General features: G+C 32.5%; 1 protein-coding gene across 3 annotated transcripts in view; it reads left to right on the top strand.

Moving 5' to 3' along the window:
• SMCHD1 (structural maintenance of chromosomes flexible hinge domain containing 1) overlaps positions 1–19,104 on the top strand; it is a 259,470-nt gene that overhangs the window by 14,704 nt on the left and 225,662 nt on the right. For all 3 annotated transcript variants that reach the window (XM_051970385.1, XM_051970387.1, XM_051970386.1), the window contains exons 2-5: positions 7,173–7,248; positions 7,662–7,823; positions 15,190–15,272; positions 15,358–15,488. In XM_051970385.1, the coding sequence (XP_051826345.1) occupies positions 7,173–7,248; positions 7,662–7,823; positions 15,190–15,272; positions 15,358–15,488 (452 nt within the window). The remainder of the gene's footprint in view (positions 1–7,172; positions 7,249–7,661; positions 7,824–15,189; positions 15,273–15,357; positions 15,489–19,104) is intronic.

A 19,104-nucleotide genomic window follows, 5' to 3' on the forward strand; every position in this document is an offset into this window, starting at 1 on the left:
TAGGGGAGGATGTGGAAGGTAGAAAGGAAAAATTTGGAACAGGAGCGCAAGGGACAATGTTGTAAAAATTACCCATACATATGTTTTGTCAGTAAAAAGCTATAATTTAAAAAAAATTAGTTTCATCCTTAAATTCCCTTGAGATAACATTGTTTATTTGCTTATTATTTATCAAAGTTTTTTTAAAGCTTGTTTTTCTGTCAACTTCTTTTTCTTTTCCTTTTTTTTTTTTTTTTTTTTTTTAAAGAAATCTTTATTTTTATTGTGGTCTTAAACATTAAATAAAATGGCATTTTTCTTTTTTTTATTATTAAAGCTTTTTATTCACAAAAAGTTATGCAGGGGTAATTTTTCAACATTGAAAATCTATTGTAAAACTTTCTGTTCCAAATTTTTCCCTCCTCTCCCCTCCCCCCTCCCCAGATGGCAGGTAGTCTAATACATGCTAAATATTTTAAAATATATATTAAATCCATTATATGTATACATATTTATACAATTATCTTGCTGCACAAGAAAAATCAGATCTAGAAAGAAAAAAACCTGAGAAGGAAAACAAAATGCAAGCAAACATTAACAGAAAGCGTGAATATGCTATGTTGTGGTCCACACTCAGTTCCCATAGCCTCTTTCTGGGTATATATGGCTTTCTTCATCACTGAACAATTGGAACTGGTTTGAATCATCTCATTGTTGAAGAGAGCCATGTCCATCAGAATTGAGCATCTTATAGTCTTGTTATTGCTGTGTACAAAGATCTCCTGGTTCTGCTCACTTCACTCAGCATCAGTTCATGTAAATGTCTCCGGGCCTCTCTGAAATCATCCTGTTGGTTGTTTCTTATATTCATGTACCATAATTTATTCAGCCATTCTCCAATTGATGGGTATTTACTCAGTTTCCAGTTTCTAGCCACTAACCATTTTTGCACATATGGGTCCCTTTCCATTCTTTAAAACATCAGGTCATTTGTTTTTGCTATGAGATAGATTTTACATTTTCAAATATTTTTTCAGTCTTTTGAATGTTTTAATATTTCTTGTTGTGTCAAGGAATTATTAGCTTCTATTTGGCTCATTCCAATTTTGGGGAGGTGTGGGATAAAAGTATATGTGGAAAGATTTGTATTGTACTTACTGTTCCAATTTGGATATTCCATTTTCGGTTCTTTTTTTCCATGGCTTTCATTTCTTTGACAATTTTCCTTCTAGTGCTTATGTAAATATTTTTAACTTTAAAAAACGAATTGAATTTTATTTGCATTTCTGCTCAAGCTATGTTTTTCTATCAGCTTTGCTTGTAAATGTTTTGGAGTTAGGACAACTAGATGGTACAGTAGATAGAGCACCACTTCTAAAGTCAGGAGCACCTGAGTTCAAATTGGGCCTCAGACAAACTTATTAGCTGTGTGACCCTAGGCAAGTTACTTAACCCCAATTGCCTCCTCAAAAAAAAAAAAAACAAAAAAAACCCCAAAACACTTTGGATTCTTTCACTGATAGGTTTGTGTCTTAAGTGTTTCTTCAGCATAATGGCTCCTTATGGTAGACATTTTTTTTTTTTCTTTGCTTGTTCTTCCAGCCCCCTTCCCAGCTTCCGACTTGATGTTAGGACTGTTCTCTGTGCACTTCTGGAGGGAGTTTCTTGGCTGAGTTTGTGGTTTTGAGGGCCAATCTTTTCCTTTTTTGAGTGCTGTATTATCACAGGATCTCTGTAATGGTTCAGCCTAGGGACCTGCAAACTTTCAATGCTCCCAGAATAGCATGTTTCAGAATAGAATCTAATTGTCTTGTTTTCTGAACCTGACCTGGGGGTTTGGGTTTGAACAACATCTTTAGGCTTGCTCTTGGATTGAGTTTCTAAATTTTTGTGGAGAAGTTGGAAAGAGCTCAGATATGTATTTTCTGCTACTGTACTATCTTAGCTCTGCCTCCAGTTTTTCTCTGTTACACTATAAGTTATTCTCCTGATTCTGCTTTATTGCACTCACCATTTCATTTAAGTGTTCCTAAGTTTCCATGAATCTCTTTTATCACTTTAAAGTGTGGTACAATAGTACTTACATGTCAAATATCGTAATTTGTTCAAGCATTCCCTAGTTGATGAGTACAACCTTTAATTTCTTCTTTTTGAGAACAAAAATGTGCTATTAGATGAGAGATAATTTAGTGTAGGGGTCAGATGAAAAAGTACTGGCTTATAACTTATTACTGAGACTGTTCTTTGTTAACTTGATAACAATGCTATCTTATCGAGGCATTTTTCTAAGATGTGAAAAGAACCATTAAAATGGGTCAAAACAAATTTACTCCATGCTTCTTTTGATTAATGTGGATATATGTTCTTTCAACAAGTGTTTATTTTTGGTTTTGTTTTTTTTTTCTTTATTTTTATTTTTTTATATATTTTATATTTTCTTTAATAAAAATATTTTATATTTTCTTTATATTTTGTTTTTTTTTCAAAAACGGGCAAAGATAGTTTTCAACATTAACCTTTACAAAACCTAGTGTTCCAAATTTTTTTCCCTCCCTTCCCTCCTCCCCACAAGAAGGCAAGCAATTTGACATAGGTTAAACAAATGCAGTTCTTATAAACGTTTCCATGTTCATCATGCTTCCCAAGAAAAATCAGATTAAAAGTGATAAAAACACAAGCAAGCACACAAACAACAACAGCAACAAAAGAGGTGAAAATACTATATTTTGATCCACATTTAGTCTCCATATTTCTCTCTCTGGATGGAAATGGTACTTTCCATCACAAGTTTATTGCAACTGGCCTGAATCACCTCAGTGTTTAAAAGAGCTAAGTCCATCACAGTTGATCATCACATAATCATCTTGTTACTATGTGCAATGTTCTCTTGGTATTACTCATTTCACTTAGCAGTTCATGTAATTTTTTCCAGGCTTTTCTGAAATTAGCCAGCTTATCATTTCTTGGTTTTGTTTTATTTATTTAATATTTTTCCCCAGTTACATTCAAAACAAAGAAAAATTTTTTTACATGTTTCTAAAATTTTTGAGTTCTGGGTTTTCTTCTTTATCCCCACGCACAGTTAAGAATCCATTTATGAAGTGTGAAGCAAAACATTTCCTTAAAAGTTGTTGTGGAAAAAACATCTTCTATCCTAATGAAAATAAAAAACCTCATGAAAAATTGAATTTAAAAAAAAAAAGAAAGAAAGAGAATGCTTCAGTTTTTATACAGACACAAACAGTTTCTTCTCTGGATATAGATAAGATTTTTCATCATAAGTCCCTTAGAGTACTACTGTACTCTACTGTACTACTGAGAATAGCAATGTCATTTGCAGCTGATCATCCTGAGATATTGCTATTACTTTGTATACATTACATTTCACTTTGCTTGAGTTCATAGAGGACTTTTGAGGTTTTTTTGTTCTTCCTGAGAGCATCCTGCTCATTATTTCCCATAGAACAATAATATTCTGTCAAAAACACTAATCCCAGTTTATTGCTGCTGGTCATTTCTTATAGAACAATAATATTCCATAACATTCAAATTCCATAACTTATTTAGCCATTCCCCAACTGATGGGCATTCACTCAATTTCCAGTTTTTTGCCACTACAAAAAGGGCTGCTACAAACATGTTTGCACATGTGGGTCCCTTTACCTCCTTTAAGATCCTAGTCCTCCCTCCTGATGACAATATATCCTTGGTGTATCAATCTGGCTTCATTTTCATTTCTACCCCAACTCTTTGGTTCTGGTGTTAAGTCTGAATAATCTTTGCCCCTTCTAGCTACTTCTGACTCTCCCTCTCTCCCTCTCTCCCTCAGCAATTTCTTTGAGGTTTATTCAATATGTATTTATCATCCAATTAAGATTCTGGTAACTTTTGTATCTTCTTATCTGTAGGATACTCTTCCTTCCTTCCTTCCTCTATGCATTCGATACCTAGTTCTGGATCTTTTATAACTCCCAAATCTTGCCCTCTTTTGAAAGGCTTTTGACATGCATATTGATAGTCTTTTTCAAACATACTTACCTTCCTAACACCTGTTCACTTATTTTCTTGACCTACTCCTTCATTCTACCTTAGCTACCAGGTACAGATTGTCATAACCTTTATTACCTAGAATTATTCCACTTCTCTGTTTATAAAATTCTTTTATCTGGTCATAATCTTTTGTCATTCAACTTTTCTTTCTGCCTTGGGATGTCTAACTCCATTTTCCATCCTTAACAAGACCTCCAGCCTCTTGACTCCTCAATTCTTTCCCATAACCTTTAAACTGGCTGCACCTTCCTTAAACTTTCCCATCTTACTTAACTCATTGGTGACCCAGTTCAATTTTCTGTCTCTCTCTCTCTCTTTTTTTAATAACTTTTTATTGACAGAACCCATGTCAGAGTAATTTTTTACAGCATTATCCCTTGCACTCACTTCTGTTCCGATTTTTCCCCTCCCTCCCTTCACCCCCTCCCCCAGATGGCAAGCAGTCCTTTACATGTTAAATAGGTTACAATATATCCTAGATACAATATATGTGTGCAGAACCGAACAGTTCTCTTGTTGCACAGGGAAAATTGGATTCAGAAGGTATTAAATAACCTGGGAAGAAAAACAACAACGCAAACAGTTTATATTCATTTCCCAGTGTTCTTTCTTTGGGTGTAGCTGCTTCTGTCCATCCTTGATCAATTGAACTAGTTCAATTCTCAATATTGTTTTTTGTTGCCAAAATACTCCCTTATCATGTCATCAGTCTTACTCTGAGAAGCCCCAGCCTTGTGTTACTCTTACTACTCATTCATTGCCTTTACTCTTCTACATGTGTTTGTGAGTGAAAATCACAAAACTCTAGTGAGTCTGTAAGAAATTTATATTATGTAATCTTATCTGGAATTTCACTGCAGCAGGGCAACACTTTGCAATTGATTCACTTAGGCGGCAAGAGGTAGTAAGTCCTTAGGGATGGGGGTGCCAAACCAAATAATTTTATGTTTGATACTTGAGGGAATAGAGAGCAACCGGAATTTATTAAAAAGAGACATGATTGATATAACTGTGGTGTTTTCAAGTTGATGTTCATTATTTTAATTTGTTCAACCATAAAATGGTTCCCCAATATATTATAGGTGGAACTGAAGCTTTTGTCAGGTTCTCTAACTTCTCAAAAAAAAAAAAAAAAAAAAAAGGTTCACATGTAGACCTGATTGATATCTGATGGCCCAAGGTTAAGCTCCTATCTCCGATCTTGCTTGAACCTAGGTCTTATATTTAATCATCAGGTAAAATGACTTGGGCAACTAAGCAATTTGTGTATCAGTTCACAAGTCATTGAGGTTTAGTCACTAGGACATTTTAATTTTTGGTCACAAAAACTGTAAACTATTAATGTGGGACTGATTTTCCTTGATGGAAGGTATATACTCACAGTACTAAAATTACTTCTACCTAAAATATTTAATTGTTAGCTGTAAGCTTCTACTATGTGCAAGATTTGTTACAAATTAGTTTAAATTTGTTTGCCCAACCATACCAGCATTCATATGATTGTCATCAGCACTATCTTCAACACCTTAGGACAATTTAACACTTGTTTGAAGTTTAAAGAATTGAAATTTAAACTAGTAGATATCCTTAACTATTTGCCAGCATTGTGTTAAGCCAAGCCAAAAAAGATTGTCCCAAGTCTTATAGGTTACATCCTAATGCCTAGAAGACAGTAATGGGGACCTGGGTAACAGAAACTATGTGTGTGGGAAAAGATTCTTGGCAACAGGGTTAGAAAATGCAGTGCCCCAAGGCCATAGCCTAGGGTTCCAGTTAGGAGGAGGATAGAGAAAATGCCCAGAGTATATGTGCTACCAGTATAGAAATGGCTATTCTATTTACTTCTTCTGGAAGTTGTCTTTATTGGAATTCCTTTTGTAGTTGTCTTCAAAAGTTATAGCATTATTTTTTGAACATAGAGTCAAAGCAAATCATTTTACTTTTGGATATGACATTAATTTTTAATAATCCAAAGAAACTCCCCAAACTAGTTTTGATTACGGTGGATGAACGAGGAGAACATTTTTGGTCAAATTGTTGGCCATTAAGAACACTAAACTGGAATGTTGTTTTATTGAAGATACTAATTATTGAGTCCTATTTTATCTACGTTTTATGGAACATTTCGAACAGTTTAGAACTTCTGAATTTAAGATCTGATGAAATGAATTCTGTCAGTGATTATGAACAGTTGATATCACAGAAAGATGACATTATATTATTGTATTTTGACATGCATGATATCTTAATTTTAAGGAAATATTGAAGATTTTATGTTATTTTATTTCTGGGTTGTACCAGAAATGACAATGTCCTAACTTATTACTGTTTTCTATTAATTTTGTCCTGCTTCTTTTGAAAAACTTTGTCTAGTCATTCCATTCATTCATTTTTAAATGTTTCCATTCATTATTAAAATTTTGTTTTATAAATTCATGTTTTATCCAAGGTTTTCCAGCAGGTTTTCATATTTAATTAATTCATTTTCACATCTATTTGAATCAAATCTGAAGAGGTAGAGGTCTTTGTATATCATTATAAATAAATACACTAGAGATATTCCATGTTAATATATTTAGTGCTGGAAGGGAATTTAGAGATCATTTTTAGGCCACCTTCCATATTTTAGAGGTAAACAAAGAAATAAAAACATTGTAGGTGACTTGCAAAGTCATGTAGGTAAGTAAATAGAAAAGTTTGAATTTGAACTTGGAAGTCTTCAGACTTTTGAAATCCTTTAGTCCTTTTGTTGGACTTCCCTTTTATGCTTTCAAAAATATTTGCACTAAAAATGACTAATTGTTATTTTATTACACCATAGGCTTTCTTTCCAAATGTTTGTCACTCCTTTTTGGTGACTTCACATAATAGTACAGATCTCTTGTTTATTACATTTTCTGGAAGGTTACTTCCAATGCTAATAATTGCTGAATACTTAATCACAAAGCTTTGGAAGACTAGTCTTATTACTTGTTAGTCATTGAGACACACAAAGTATAGATTTCATGTGCAAAAACTCAATTTGCATAAGATTGTTCATATAAATAAATTTAGGTCAAGTAAGCATATTGTTCAGTTCTCTGTTTTTCCATGAATTTAAATTTATCATCATATATAAGTGACTTGTTTTTCCCTTTTGCTAGGCACTTGGGATTTCAGCTGGAGAGAAGTTTGTTATTACAACAACAAATAGAAAAGAAATTACTGATAATAACTTCAGTAAGTAATGTTCTTATTCATTCTTTTATATTTAGCATGTTAAAATATATGAAAGGGAGTAAAATTATGTATTACATAGTGATAAATATATAGTGTTTGGGCTTTTATAATGTGATTATTGCCCCTGTTTTCCTAGATTTTACTTTTTCCCATGTTTTTGTTACGATAATTTAAAAAATCAGAATTTAAAAATAATTATTAGTTTTGAATACAAAGTCATATGATCACAGTGTTTGTATAAATTGGGGAGATACATTTACTGCATGAATAAAATAATTTAAAGCTTAACTTTTGTGTTTCATAGATAATTAAACTGTGGTATAAAGTTGTTGAAAAGTATTGGGAAGTTCAGTTTTAACATGATTTTTGTAAATGTTAGTTAATGCATTTTAAATTTTGCTTCTTGGTTATAGATGAAAATGTTCAAGATGGGGTCACTCTATACTTACTTCAGTCAGTCAATCAATTACTGCTTTCTGCAACAAAGGAACGAATTGACTTTTTACCACACTATGACACATTGGTTAAAAGTGGCATGTATGAATATTACGCCAGTGAAGGGCAAAATCCTTTACGTAAGTATTCTAGTTCACTCTAAATGGGATTTTTTTTTTTTTTTTGATTATTTCTACCTTTCTTTTTCCTGTAACCCAGTCTTGTCTGCTGACACTTTTTCAGTTTCTACAAATTACCTTTCTGTTTTAATTTAAAAAATTAATATGCTCAACTGTAATACGATTTACATTTAAGTTGTCTCTAAAAGAATTTTAACAGAAAACATTTAGTATTTCAGTCTTATTTTATTTTTATTTCGAACTTAAACACCAAAGAAAAACAAGCATTTCCATTTGTGTTATGGAAGAGTAGGAGAGGATTACTTTTTGAATCGCAAACTTTTGCTATTTAGAATCTGTTTCTTTTTCCTCTAAATATATATAGTAAATTCACCATGTAACTTTTAAAGTTTCTCTTGTGATTTTTTGGTAAGATATTTCTTCCCTAGGCTAAATATCACTCCTAGTGCCTTCAGTTGTTCCTCTTGTGACTTGAATTTAGAAGTCTTTATTTACTTCATTAGCCTGATGGCCCTCTGTTATAATATATTATGGTATATGAGGTCAGTTTTTTTTTTTTTCTGGTCACTGACCCTCTTAGGTGGGACATATCTCTAGCAATGGAATAGCCGGGTAAAAGAATGTGGATCTTTAATCACTCTTTTTGTTTAATTTCCAACTGCTTTCTAGAATAATTTTTTTTTAAATAAAGCTTTTTATTTACAAAACATATGCATGGATAATTTTTCAACATTGACCCTTGCAAAACCTTCCAAATTTTGCCCTCCTTTCCCTCTCCCCTAGATGTCAGGTAGTCTAATACATGTTAAATATGTTAAAATAGGGGCAGCTAGGTGGCACAGTGGACTAGCCCTGAAGTTCAACCCGAGTTCAAATATGGTCTCAGACTTCTTACCTATGTGACCCTTGGCAAGTCATTTAACCCCAATTGCCTCAGCAAAAGAAAAAAAAAACCTTCTTCAGATATCTTAAAATATATGTTAAATCCAATATATGTATACATATTTATAGTTATCTTGCTGCACAAGAAAAAGTCGATCAAGAAGAGAAAAAAAACCTGAGAAAGAAAACAAAATGCAAGCAAACAACAACAGAATGAGTGAAAATGCTATGAAGTGATCCAAACTCACTTCCTACAGTCCTCTCTCTGTGTGTAGATGGCTCTCTTTATCACTGAACAATTGGAATTGGTTTAAATCATCTCATTGTTGACGAGAGCCACATCCATCAGAATTGATCATCATATAGTCTTTATTGTTACTGTGTGCAATGATCTCCTGGTTCTGCATATTTCATTTAGCATTAGTTCATGTAAGTCTTTCCAGGCCTCTCTGAAATCATCCTGCTGGTCATTTCTTACAGAACAATAATATTCCATAATATTCATATACCATAATTTATTCAGCCATTTTCCACTTGATGGGGATCCATCAGTTTCCAGTTTTTTGCCACTACGAAAAGGGCTAATACAAACATTTTGCACATGTAGGTCCCTTTTCCTCCTTTAAGATCTCTTTGGGATATAAGCCCCAAAACTGCTGGATCAAAGGGTATGCACAGTTTGTTTCCAGAATAATTTTCATCAGTACTGCATTAATGTATCATATAAAGGGGGAAAAAAAAAGCAAACAATAACAAAAAAGATGAAAATGCTATTTTGTGATCCACATTTAATTTTCACAGTCCTCTCTCTGGGTTCACAGCATTATTGCAATTGGCCTGAATCATCTCAATGTTGAAAAGAGCCAAGTCCAACACAGTTGATCATCACATAATTTTGTTGTTGCTATGTACAGTGTTCTCTTGATTCTACTCACTTCACTCAGCATTAGTTCATCTAAGTGTCTCCAGTTCTCTAAAATCATCCTGCTGATCATTACTTATAGAACAATAATGTTCCATTACATTTATAGTTGATGGGCATACACTCAATTTCTAGTTCCTTTCCACTACAAAAAGAGCTGCCACAAACATTTTTGCACATGTGGATCTTTGGGATATAGACCCAGTAGAGATACTGCTGGATCAAAGGATGTGCACAACCTAAATCATTTTTGAAGATAACTAATATGAAGATTTTTTTCTTTCTTAATCAGTGCTTCTCTTTTATTCATGTAATAGCTTTTAAATTTCATATAATTAGAACTATCCATTTTCTTTTGTAGTTGTCTAATTCCTGGTTTGGTTATGAATTCATCCCTTGTGATACCAATGAAAAGTATCTGATATGATACTCTTTTAAAATTATGTCTGTTTTTAGGGTTTTTTCAGGATGGTATATGGTATAAGATATTGGTCTAAATCGAGTATTCTTTTTTCCACTTAATTATATCTTTTTTTTCCCCCAATTATATATAGAGTTTTCAACATAGGTTTTTGTAAGATTTTGAGTTCCAAATTTTTCTCACACCCTTCTTTCTCTCCCCAAGACAATAACTAATTTGATAAAAGTTTTTTTTCAAAAAAATTGTAGATATATATGTATGTACAATTTTTGTATATATATTATATATATATTTCTGCATATATATTTTTTCTATATATAAATTTTTTTTTTTTTTTTTTTTGCTGAGGCAATTGGGGTTAAGTGACTTGCAATTGGAGTTAAGTGGCTTGCTCAGTCACACAGCTAGGAAGTCTGAGGCCACATTTGAACTCAGATCCTCCTAATTTCAGGATTGGTACTCTATCCACTGCGCCACCTAGCAGCCTTTATGTACAAATTTCTATATTTAGTCATTGTGAAAGAAAAATTAGAACAAAAGGGAAAAAACCACAAGAAGGAAAAAACCAAAAAAGTAAAAATAATATGCATTGATCTATATTCAGTCTCCATAGATCTTTCTCTGGATATGGATGGCATTTTCCATTACAAGTCTGTTGGAATTGTCTTGGATCACTTCATTGTTGAGAAGAGCAAAGTCTATCATAGTTGATTTTGATGTAAGTCGGTTTTTCTGAAATCGGTATGCTCATCATTTCTTTATAGAACAATAATATCCCAATACATTTATATTCCACAAGTTGTTTAGCCTGGTTGATGAATGCATTCCCTCAATTTCCAATTCCTTACCACAACAGAATAGAGCTGTTAACAAACATGTAAGTCCTTTTCTCTTTTTTTATATCCTAGAGAGATATACACCCAGTAGTGTGGTATTGCTGGATCAAAGGATATGCACAGTTTTATGCCTTTTGAGTATAGTTCTAAATTGCTCTCTAGATTGGTTGGATCATAACCTGAGTATTCTTTACTTCTTGTCCATGGACTCCTTTGCCAGGCTGATGCAGAGTACTTTTTTGGAATCACTGGAAGTAATGGTGATATTAAAAAAAACACCAATAAAACCTACTATAATTTTTTTTAAAAAAATGTGTCTCAAATTTCCAGATGACACAAACCTGGGAGTGATAGCTATAACATGATGCATTATAGTCTAGATCCTCTGAATAAGCTAGGATATTAAACTTAAGTCGTTGTTGATAGATGTAAAATCTCAGATTTGGATTAAAAAATTAACTTAACAGCAGATGTTGGGGAGATATAGGGCTAGACAATAGTTTCTTTGGACTCTAAAAAATCTCATACAAAGGGATGGTGGGGGACTGGGGGAGACATTACAACTGTTCACCCACCTGTATAACTGTAAAAAGTAGCTACAATATAGAATGGACTGTGATAGAAGAGATGATTATAAATTCATAGAAGATAAAAATCTAAGAAGAGCCTTCAGCTAAAAAGCAAACAAAACCACCAAACTCTTAGCTTCAGACATCTACTTAATTGTGAAAAAGGACATCTGCCAGAATTTATATTTCTAAGAATATAAAAAACTCGGCCTTAATTTAAAGTGTTTGAGTATCACCTAGGACATTTATTGTGAGGTTAATATACAAGGATATTTTCAGTTAAAACATGCTTATTGGCTTAAAAATCCTTGTGCTGTGAGAGACACAACCATTGATTACTTTTAATTCTTTGGCAGCCAGTTAAGAAAGCACAGGTTATTATTGAGGACTGGTTTTCATTTTAGCCCGGCTTTGGATAAATGCTATAAGAACAGCATATAGTGTTTAAAGCATTACAAGTTTCAGATAATGCTTTAGATCATTATTACACTTGGCTAATTATGTGAGAATGTGAGCAGAAAAATTTGTGGGGATATCTCTACTATTGTAAGTATAGTATGAAGATTTAAAAGAGAAAACAGTGTATATGTATACTGCTAAAAGATATAAATGTATACACCCATATACATATATGCATATTTGGCAAAACTAATGTTTAAGGTTTAATCACATTTTTATTAGTGACAGTTTCCCAAACAATCGTACCACTTCATATCTCTACCAGTAATGCATAAATGTTCCTGTCTTCCTAGAGTTCTTTCAACATTTACTATTTTTAGACTTAACATTTTATTAGGTAATACTTAATAAAACTTTTTGAACAATTTGCTGTTTTACTGTAAATTTTTCTAAAGGATTTAAACTTTTTCTATATGGAACAATCTTTTTGATGTCATAACAGTGTGTGTGTTTTTGCATGTACATATGTACATATATCCCCAAGAAACAAAATTATCATAATATCCATAGTATAATTAACCATTCAAACTTAACTTTTGACAAACCTCATAACAAGTACTCAGTAAATATTTGTTGAATTTAAAAATACTATGTTAATGCATTAATACTAGTAATATAAATCAATGTATGTAAACTTACAAAGGCTTCCTACTTCCACCATCAGAATCATAGAATATTATAGTTGGAAAGGACTATAGAGACCATTTAGTCCAATCCATACACAGATGGAAATCGCTGTTCAACCTATGTTAATCTACATCTGCTTGACCTCTAGTCTTCCCACTTCAGTTTTGTATGGATAAAATTTTTTTGAAGTTTTTCCTGCCATCAAGCCTAAATTTAATTCTTTTAGGCTTAAATCAGGTGTGTTCCTTATTCTTCCTGGAGACAAAATAGAACATTGTTAATCCATCTTGTGGTGTCCATATACTTGAAAGCAGCTTATTAAAATCTATTCCACAAGCAATTTGGAAATATACCCAAAGGGCTATCAAACTGTGCATACCCTTTTATCCAGAAGTGTTTCTACTGCCTGTATCCCAAAAAAGATAGAAGGACCCACGTGTGCAAAAATGTTTGTAGCATCTCTTTTTGTGATGGTAAGAAATTGTAAACTGAATAGATGCCTATCAGTTGGCTGGCTAAGTTATGATATATGAATGTTATGGAATATTATTCTTCTTTAAGAAATGATCAGCAGGATGATTTCAGAGAGGTCCGGAGATTCTTACATGAACTGATGATGAGTGAAGTGAGCAGACTAGGAGATCCTTGTACATGGCAACAAGAAGGTTATACAATGATCAATTCTGATGGACATGGCTCCCTTGAACAGTGAGATAATTCAGGTCAATTCCAATAGACTTGTGAGGGAGACAGCCATTTGCATCCAGAAAAGGGGGATTGAATGTGGATCTCAACATAGTATTTTCACTTTTTGTTGTTGTTGCTTGCTTTTTGTTTTTTTTTTTTTTTTTTTTTCATTTTCCTTTTTGATTTGATTTTTCTTGTGCACATAATAATTGTGGAAATATGTATGGAAGAAATGTACATGTTTAACATATTGGATTGCTTGCTGTTTAGGAGAAGGGGTGGGGCGGGGAAAGGAGGAAGAAAAATTTGGAACACAAGATTTTGCAAAGGTGAATGTTAAAAACCAACTTTGCATATATTTTGAAAATAAAAAGCTATTATTTAAAAATATATATTCCAGGCTATCTTCCCAGTTCTAGCTTCAGCTAACTTTCCTAGGACATTTACCTTCACTTAACTATCTCTCTTATAGAATTGTAGAACTTTGTAGGTTAGAAAGTCCTAAGAAATTATTATGGTTAAGACCTGTCATCTTATAGTAAAAACTGAACTTGGGAAAATTTAGGTGATAAACTCATGGTGGAAACAGTATTTGTATTTTAGATTTTTAGTTCGTTTATTCAGTCTTCATTGTCCTTTGGATCTCCGATAATTTTCATTCTTTGGAAACTGATGTTTCAAAGTCTCTCCAAAAAGAGAGAGGGTGTCTATAGCATGGGTGTAACTATACTACTGTATTATTACTACTAAGAAGAGGTTAGTCTAGAAAATCACTTAAAAGATACCATAAAAAAGAAAATAAAAGATATTATAGACATTTATTGAGATTGGTGAGCTAACAGATGGACAGCCCAAGTTCTTCACTCTTCTGAATTATAATAGATTTAGAGGAAGACTCTCAGGATATTGATTTTCTGGATGATTTAGAACATGGAAATGAATTTTAAAGAATGAGAAAGCACAGATGGTTTGTGATTTCTTCCTTTGGAGAGAATTCTATTTCATTGAGATCACTGATAAAGAATTATAAAGTATTCATGAAATATTAAATCTTGTTTAGCTTTAAATTTCAGATCAGTCCTTTAAAAATATATTTAATCTTTGGTTTTTGGTTTTTATGTCATTTACATTTCTTAATGTTTTCCCTTTTCACTCTTCTGAGAGGTAACAGTTATATAAGAAATATGAAAGGAATATATATATCAATAGATATCACATAAAAATAATACAGAAAGAAAAAGAAAGAGCATTCATCAGAATTAACCAACATATCAATCAAGTTGAACATCATAAATGATGTTTCACAGCCATCGTGTTCTGTCTTTGCAGAAAAAATGATTTATTCTCATTTGTTCTTTGGGACCAAGTTTTACTGAATAATCACACAGCATTCAATTTTGTTGTTGTTGTTTACTGTTTTTACATTGTTGTAATCCTTGTGTATATATTTTTGTTGTTTTTCTTACTTTGTATCAGTTAGTATAAATTTCCATGCTTCTCTGTATTCATATTCATCATTTCTTAACATCTTAATATTTTAATATCATTTCCTAACACTAATAAGGCTGTAGGAAACTTTTTTAAAAACTTTTTTCTTTTAATGTGCATAAAGAGCCATTGCTCTTTTGTTAAAGGCATATTGAATTTGAAAAGGACTACTTTTAGGATGACTTTAACATTTTGAATATTTTAGGAATTTAGTCTACTAGGAATAATCTGGATGTAGATGAAAGTATATATATTTGTAAAATTGTCTTACTGACATTGAGTATATTAAGAAATTTTTTGTTTGTAGATGGGAATTAAATTATAGTATTGAATTTCCCCTAAGTACCTTTTGAACCTTTTAAAGTTAAAAGGTAGAAATTCTCATTTCATGTTTTTGGAGTCATTGGGGCTCTTTACTTAAAAACATACTGCAGTTGAAAAATGGTGCTATAATTATTTTCTTGCTATTTTCTAGCATTTGCCCTTGCAGAATTGATTGATAACTCACTCTCTGCTACATCACGTAATACTGGTATTCGAAGTATTCACATCAAATTGGTAAGATCGTTGTCTAGAGTTGATGGTATTTTTTTGAGATTTAAGTTTGTATATATTTATATTTTCTTTTCTTTTTGAATATTAGCTTTTCGATGAATCACAAGGAAAACCTGCAGTTGCAGTGATTGATAATGGAAGAGGAATGACCTCTAAGCAGCTTAACAACTGGGCTGTATATAGGTTGTCAAAGTTTACAAGAAAAGGTGACTTTGAAAGGTTAGTATTATTCACTATTTTTGTAGGGAATTGTGTCATTGAAGATAAAACATTAAAATCGTGAATTTAGATGTATTAAATTAAGTTGTGGAAAATCTGTAATGTTCTGATGTATAGTTACAAATGAGAGGGCCTAAATTCAGAAACCATATGTACTGGTGTAGATATGTTTGTTATGAAAATGTTTTCATTTAGAATTTCAGCTTTATGGTAATAAAAATCTTAAAATTTCAAAATTATATTAATACTTGCTATGTCATTGTCTCCTCAGAGTATTATGGGATTATTTAGATTTAGACTGGAAAGATATTTTAGAGATTATCAAGTCCAAGTCTCTCATTTTTCATTTGAGGAAACTGAGGTTAAGTGACTTAAATGTTACATAGTCTGTATCAAAGAAATGATAAAATGTTTTTTTTTTCTTTTTTTTTCTTTTAAATAACTTTTTATTGATAGAACCCATGCCAGGGTAATTTTTTACAGCATTATTCCTTGCATTTACTTCTGTTCCGATTTTTCCCCTCCCTCCCTCTACCCCCTCCCCTAGATGGCAAGCAGTCCTTTACATGTTGAATAGGTTACAGTATATCCTAGATGCAGTATATGTGTGTGGAACCAAACAGTTTTCTTGTTGCACAGGGAGAATTGAATTCAGAAGGTATAAATAACCCGGGAAGAAAAACAAAAATGCAAGCAGTTTATATTCATTTCCTAGTGTTCTTTCTTTGGGTGTAGCTGCTTTTGTCCATCTTTGATCAATTAAAGCTCTCTTTATCGAAGAGATCCACTTCCATCAGGATACATCCTCAAACAGTATTGTTGTTGAGATATATAATGATCTCCTGCTCATTTCACTTAGCATCAGTTCATGTAAGTCTCGCCAGTCCTCTCTGTATTCATCCTGCTGGTCATTCCTTACAGAACAATAATATTCCATAACATTCATATGCCACAGTTTACTCAACCATTCTCCAATTGATAGGCATCCATTCATTTTCCAGCTTCTAGCCACTACAAACAGGGCTGCCACAAACATTTTGGCACATACAGGTCCCTTTCCCTTCTTTAGTATCTCTTTGGGGTATAAGCCCAGTAGAAACACTGCTGGATCAAAGGGTGTGCACAGTTTGATAACTTTTTGAGCATAGTTCCAAATTGCTCTCCAGAATGGCTGGATGTGTTCACAATTCCACCACATTGTTGGTGTGAAATGATAAAATGTTAATCTCAATGTTAATCCCAAAGGTGGGATTTTGGCTTGGCGCCTCTAGTTATATGTTCATTCTTCTTTTCCACTGTACGTGATATATTTTGAGGATGAAAATTTTTTTTTTAAATAACTTTTTATTGATAGAACCCATGCCAGGATAATTTTTTATAGCATTATCCCTTGCATTCACTTCTGTTCCAATTTTTCCCCTCCCTCCCTCCACCCCCTCCCCCAGATGGCAAGCAGTCCTTTACATGTTGAATAGGTTACAGTATAGAGGATGAAAACTGTTGAGAAGAAAGACTGACTCATAATTCTAACATGGGGTTGTAACTAGTTTTATTTAGATATTTTTTATTTGTAATGGAATATTATTGTTCTGTAAGAAATGAGGAGCAGGCTGATTTAGAAAAGCCTGGGAAGATTTACAATAACTGATGTTGAGTGAAGTGAGCAGTACCAGAACATTGAACACAATAACAGCAAAATTATGTGATCATCAGTTATTATGGACTTAGTTCTTCTCAGCAATGTGCTGATCCAAGACAATTCAAATAGATTTGGGGTAGAAAATGCTGTTTGCATCCAGAGAGAGAACTATGAAGACTGAATGTGGATTAAAGCATAGTATTTTCATCTTTTCTTTCTCTAGGTTTTTCCAATTTTGGTCAGATTTTCTTTGCACAACATGACAAATATGGAAATATGTTTAAAAGCACTAGAAAAAAATTTTTTTTCATTTGATTTCTTTTTAGATCATTACAAGAAGTCAGATAAGAACTCATACTATATGTGTACTTTTTTTTAATGCTTCTGTTTTATTGCAGTGTGAATTCTTGAGGAAAAATATTATTGAAATTAAACATTTGGAGACATTTATTGGTACTTTCCTATATATTTAGGGTCACATTGGTCTGTAAATCTAGCAGTGTTCTATTTGTTCTAATCTGTCAAAGAGCTAAATTGTAATTTGGATTTTGGTGCTGTTCACTGAGATTTTATGGTATACTATGAGTCCAATTCAGGCCAGTGTGGCCAAATAATTGGGATAGGAAGAGGATACAAAAAAAGATCAGAAGGAAAGTGAATCCACTCAAATCAAGAATGAAATAGATGGTATGTTTTTAACAGAAAGTCTGAGAAGTACTTAAAGTAAAAAGAATGTCTCTATACCTTACCAGAGCAGTTTAAGAGAAGGAAACCTTGCAATCTACAGTCTAAAACTTAAGGACAAAATGAGTCAGAAAAACTGGTAACAGATCAGATCAAAAGCAAAGTCTGTACTTAAATAATGCCAAGACCTTTCAGCAATTTGTTAAAATGGATGAACTGAGAATATCTTTAGGCTTTTAAGCTTGGGTATGTAGGACTAGCCCAACCTACTTGATATCTGAAGTGAAAGTATACTTCTCTATTCTTTTAAATAGGGCATAACTATTAGAGGAGGTATAAATTGAGATTAATATTGACTTCAATTGATTTTTGATTAATCAGATATGAAATACTTTATATAAGACCTTTTGATGGTTTTGCAGTAATAGATAGGGTACAGAGCCTGACAGATATGACATACTTCATTTAGGGTGGGGGAGGAGAGATACTGCATAAATAATTGTGATATAAAGGAGAATGGATAAGTATAAAAGAAGAGACTACAAAAAGTGATATGAAAATTTTAAGATGTGATAGATCATTGTCATCTGGGGAGAGTTGGATACAGAATTATAATAGCTGGAAGAAAGAAAGACATGTCAAAAGACACAGAAAATTATGTTACAAGACATAGAGGTTAGGGGGGGTGCCTCCATCCATCTTAGCCAGGAAAGAATGGTATAAGAAATGGCACGGAGAAGTGGTCAGAATAAGAATACATGACAGTGAGCCCTTCCTTCACTTTGACAGTAGAGTACATAAAGGCGAAAGTAATATCAATAAGATTGGAAAGATGGTTTGGAGCCAGATTGTGTAGTGTCTTGAATAACTAGATATAAGAGATTATGTATTTAGCAATGGCAAGTTACAAAAGAATTTTAAGTAAAGGAATGTAATAAATTGTAATTAAAATATTATTTAGCAGCATGAAATATCCTTTATTTCCTTATAGTTGATAATCACTATTAATATTACTTATCATTGGTTTTTGGGTACCATTGTACCATATAAAGTATTTATATTATTTAAAAATGGATAATGGACTTGATTTTAAAATAATTTGGCAGAAAGTAATCTAAATGTTACAGATGTATAAAACAGGAAAATATGATGCCAGCAAATATTAGAGATGTAGAATTTCTTGTTTGGTATGCCTGGAGTAATCAAGAGTTGAAAGTATTAAATATCTTTATTATCTTGACTTTTTTTTTTGAGCTGTCTTTGGCATTTCCTTTTATTGTTTGGAATAAGTAT

Source organism: Antechinus flavipes, chromosome 1 (genome assembly GCF_016432865.1).
Source record: "Antechinus flavipes isolate AdamAnt ecotype Samford, QLD, Australia chromosome 1, AdamAnt_v2, whole genome shotgun sequence".
Classification (NCBI taxonomy): Eukaryota; Metazoa; Chordata; class Mammalia; order Dasyuromorphia; family Dasyuridae; genus Antechinus; species Antechinus flavipes.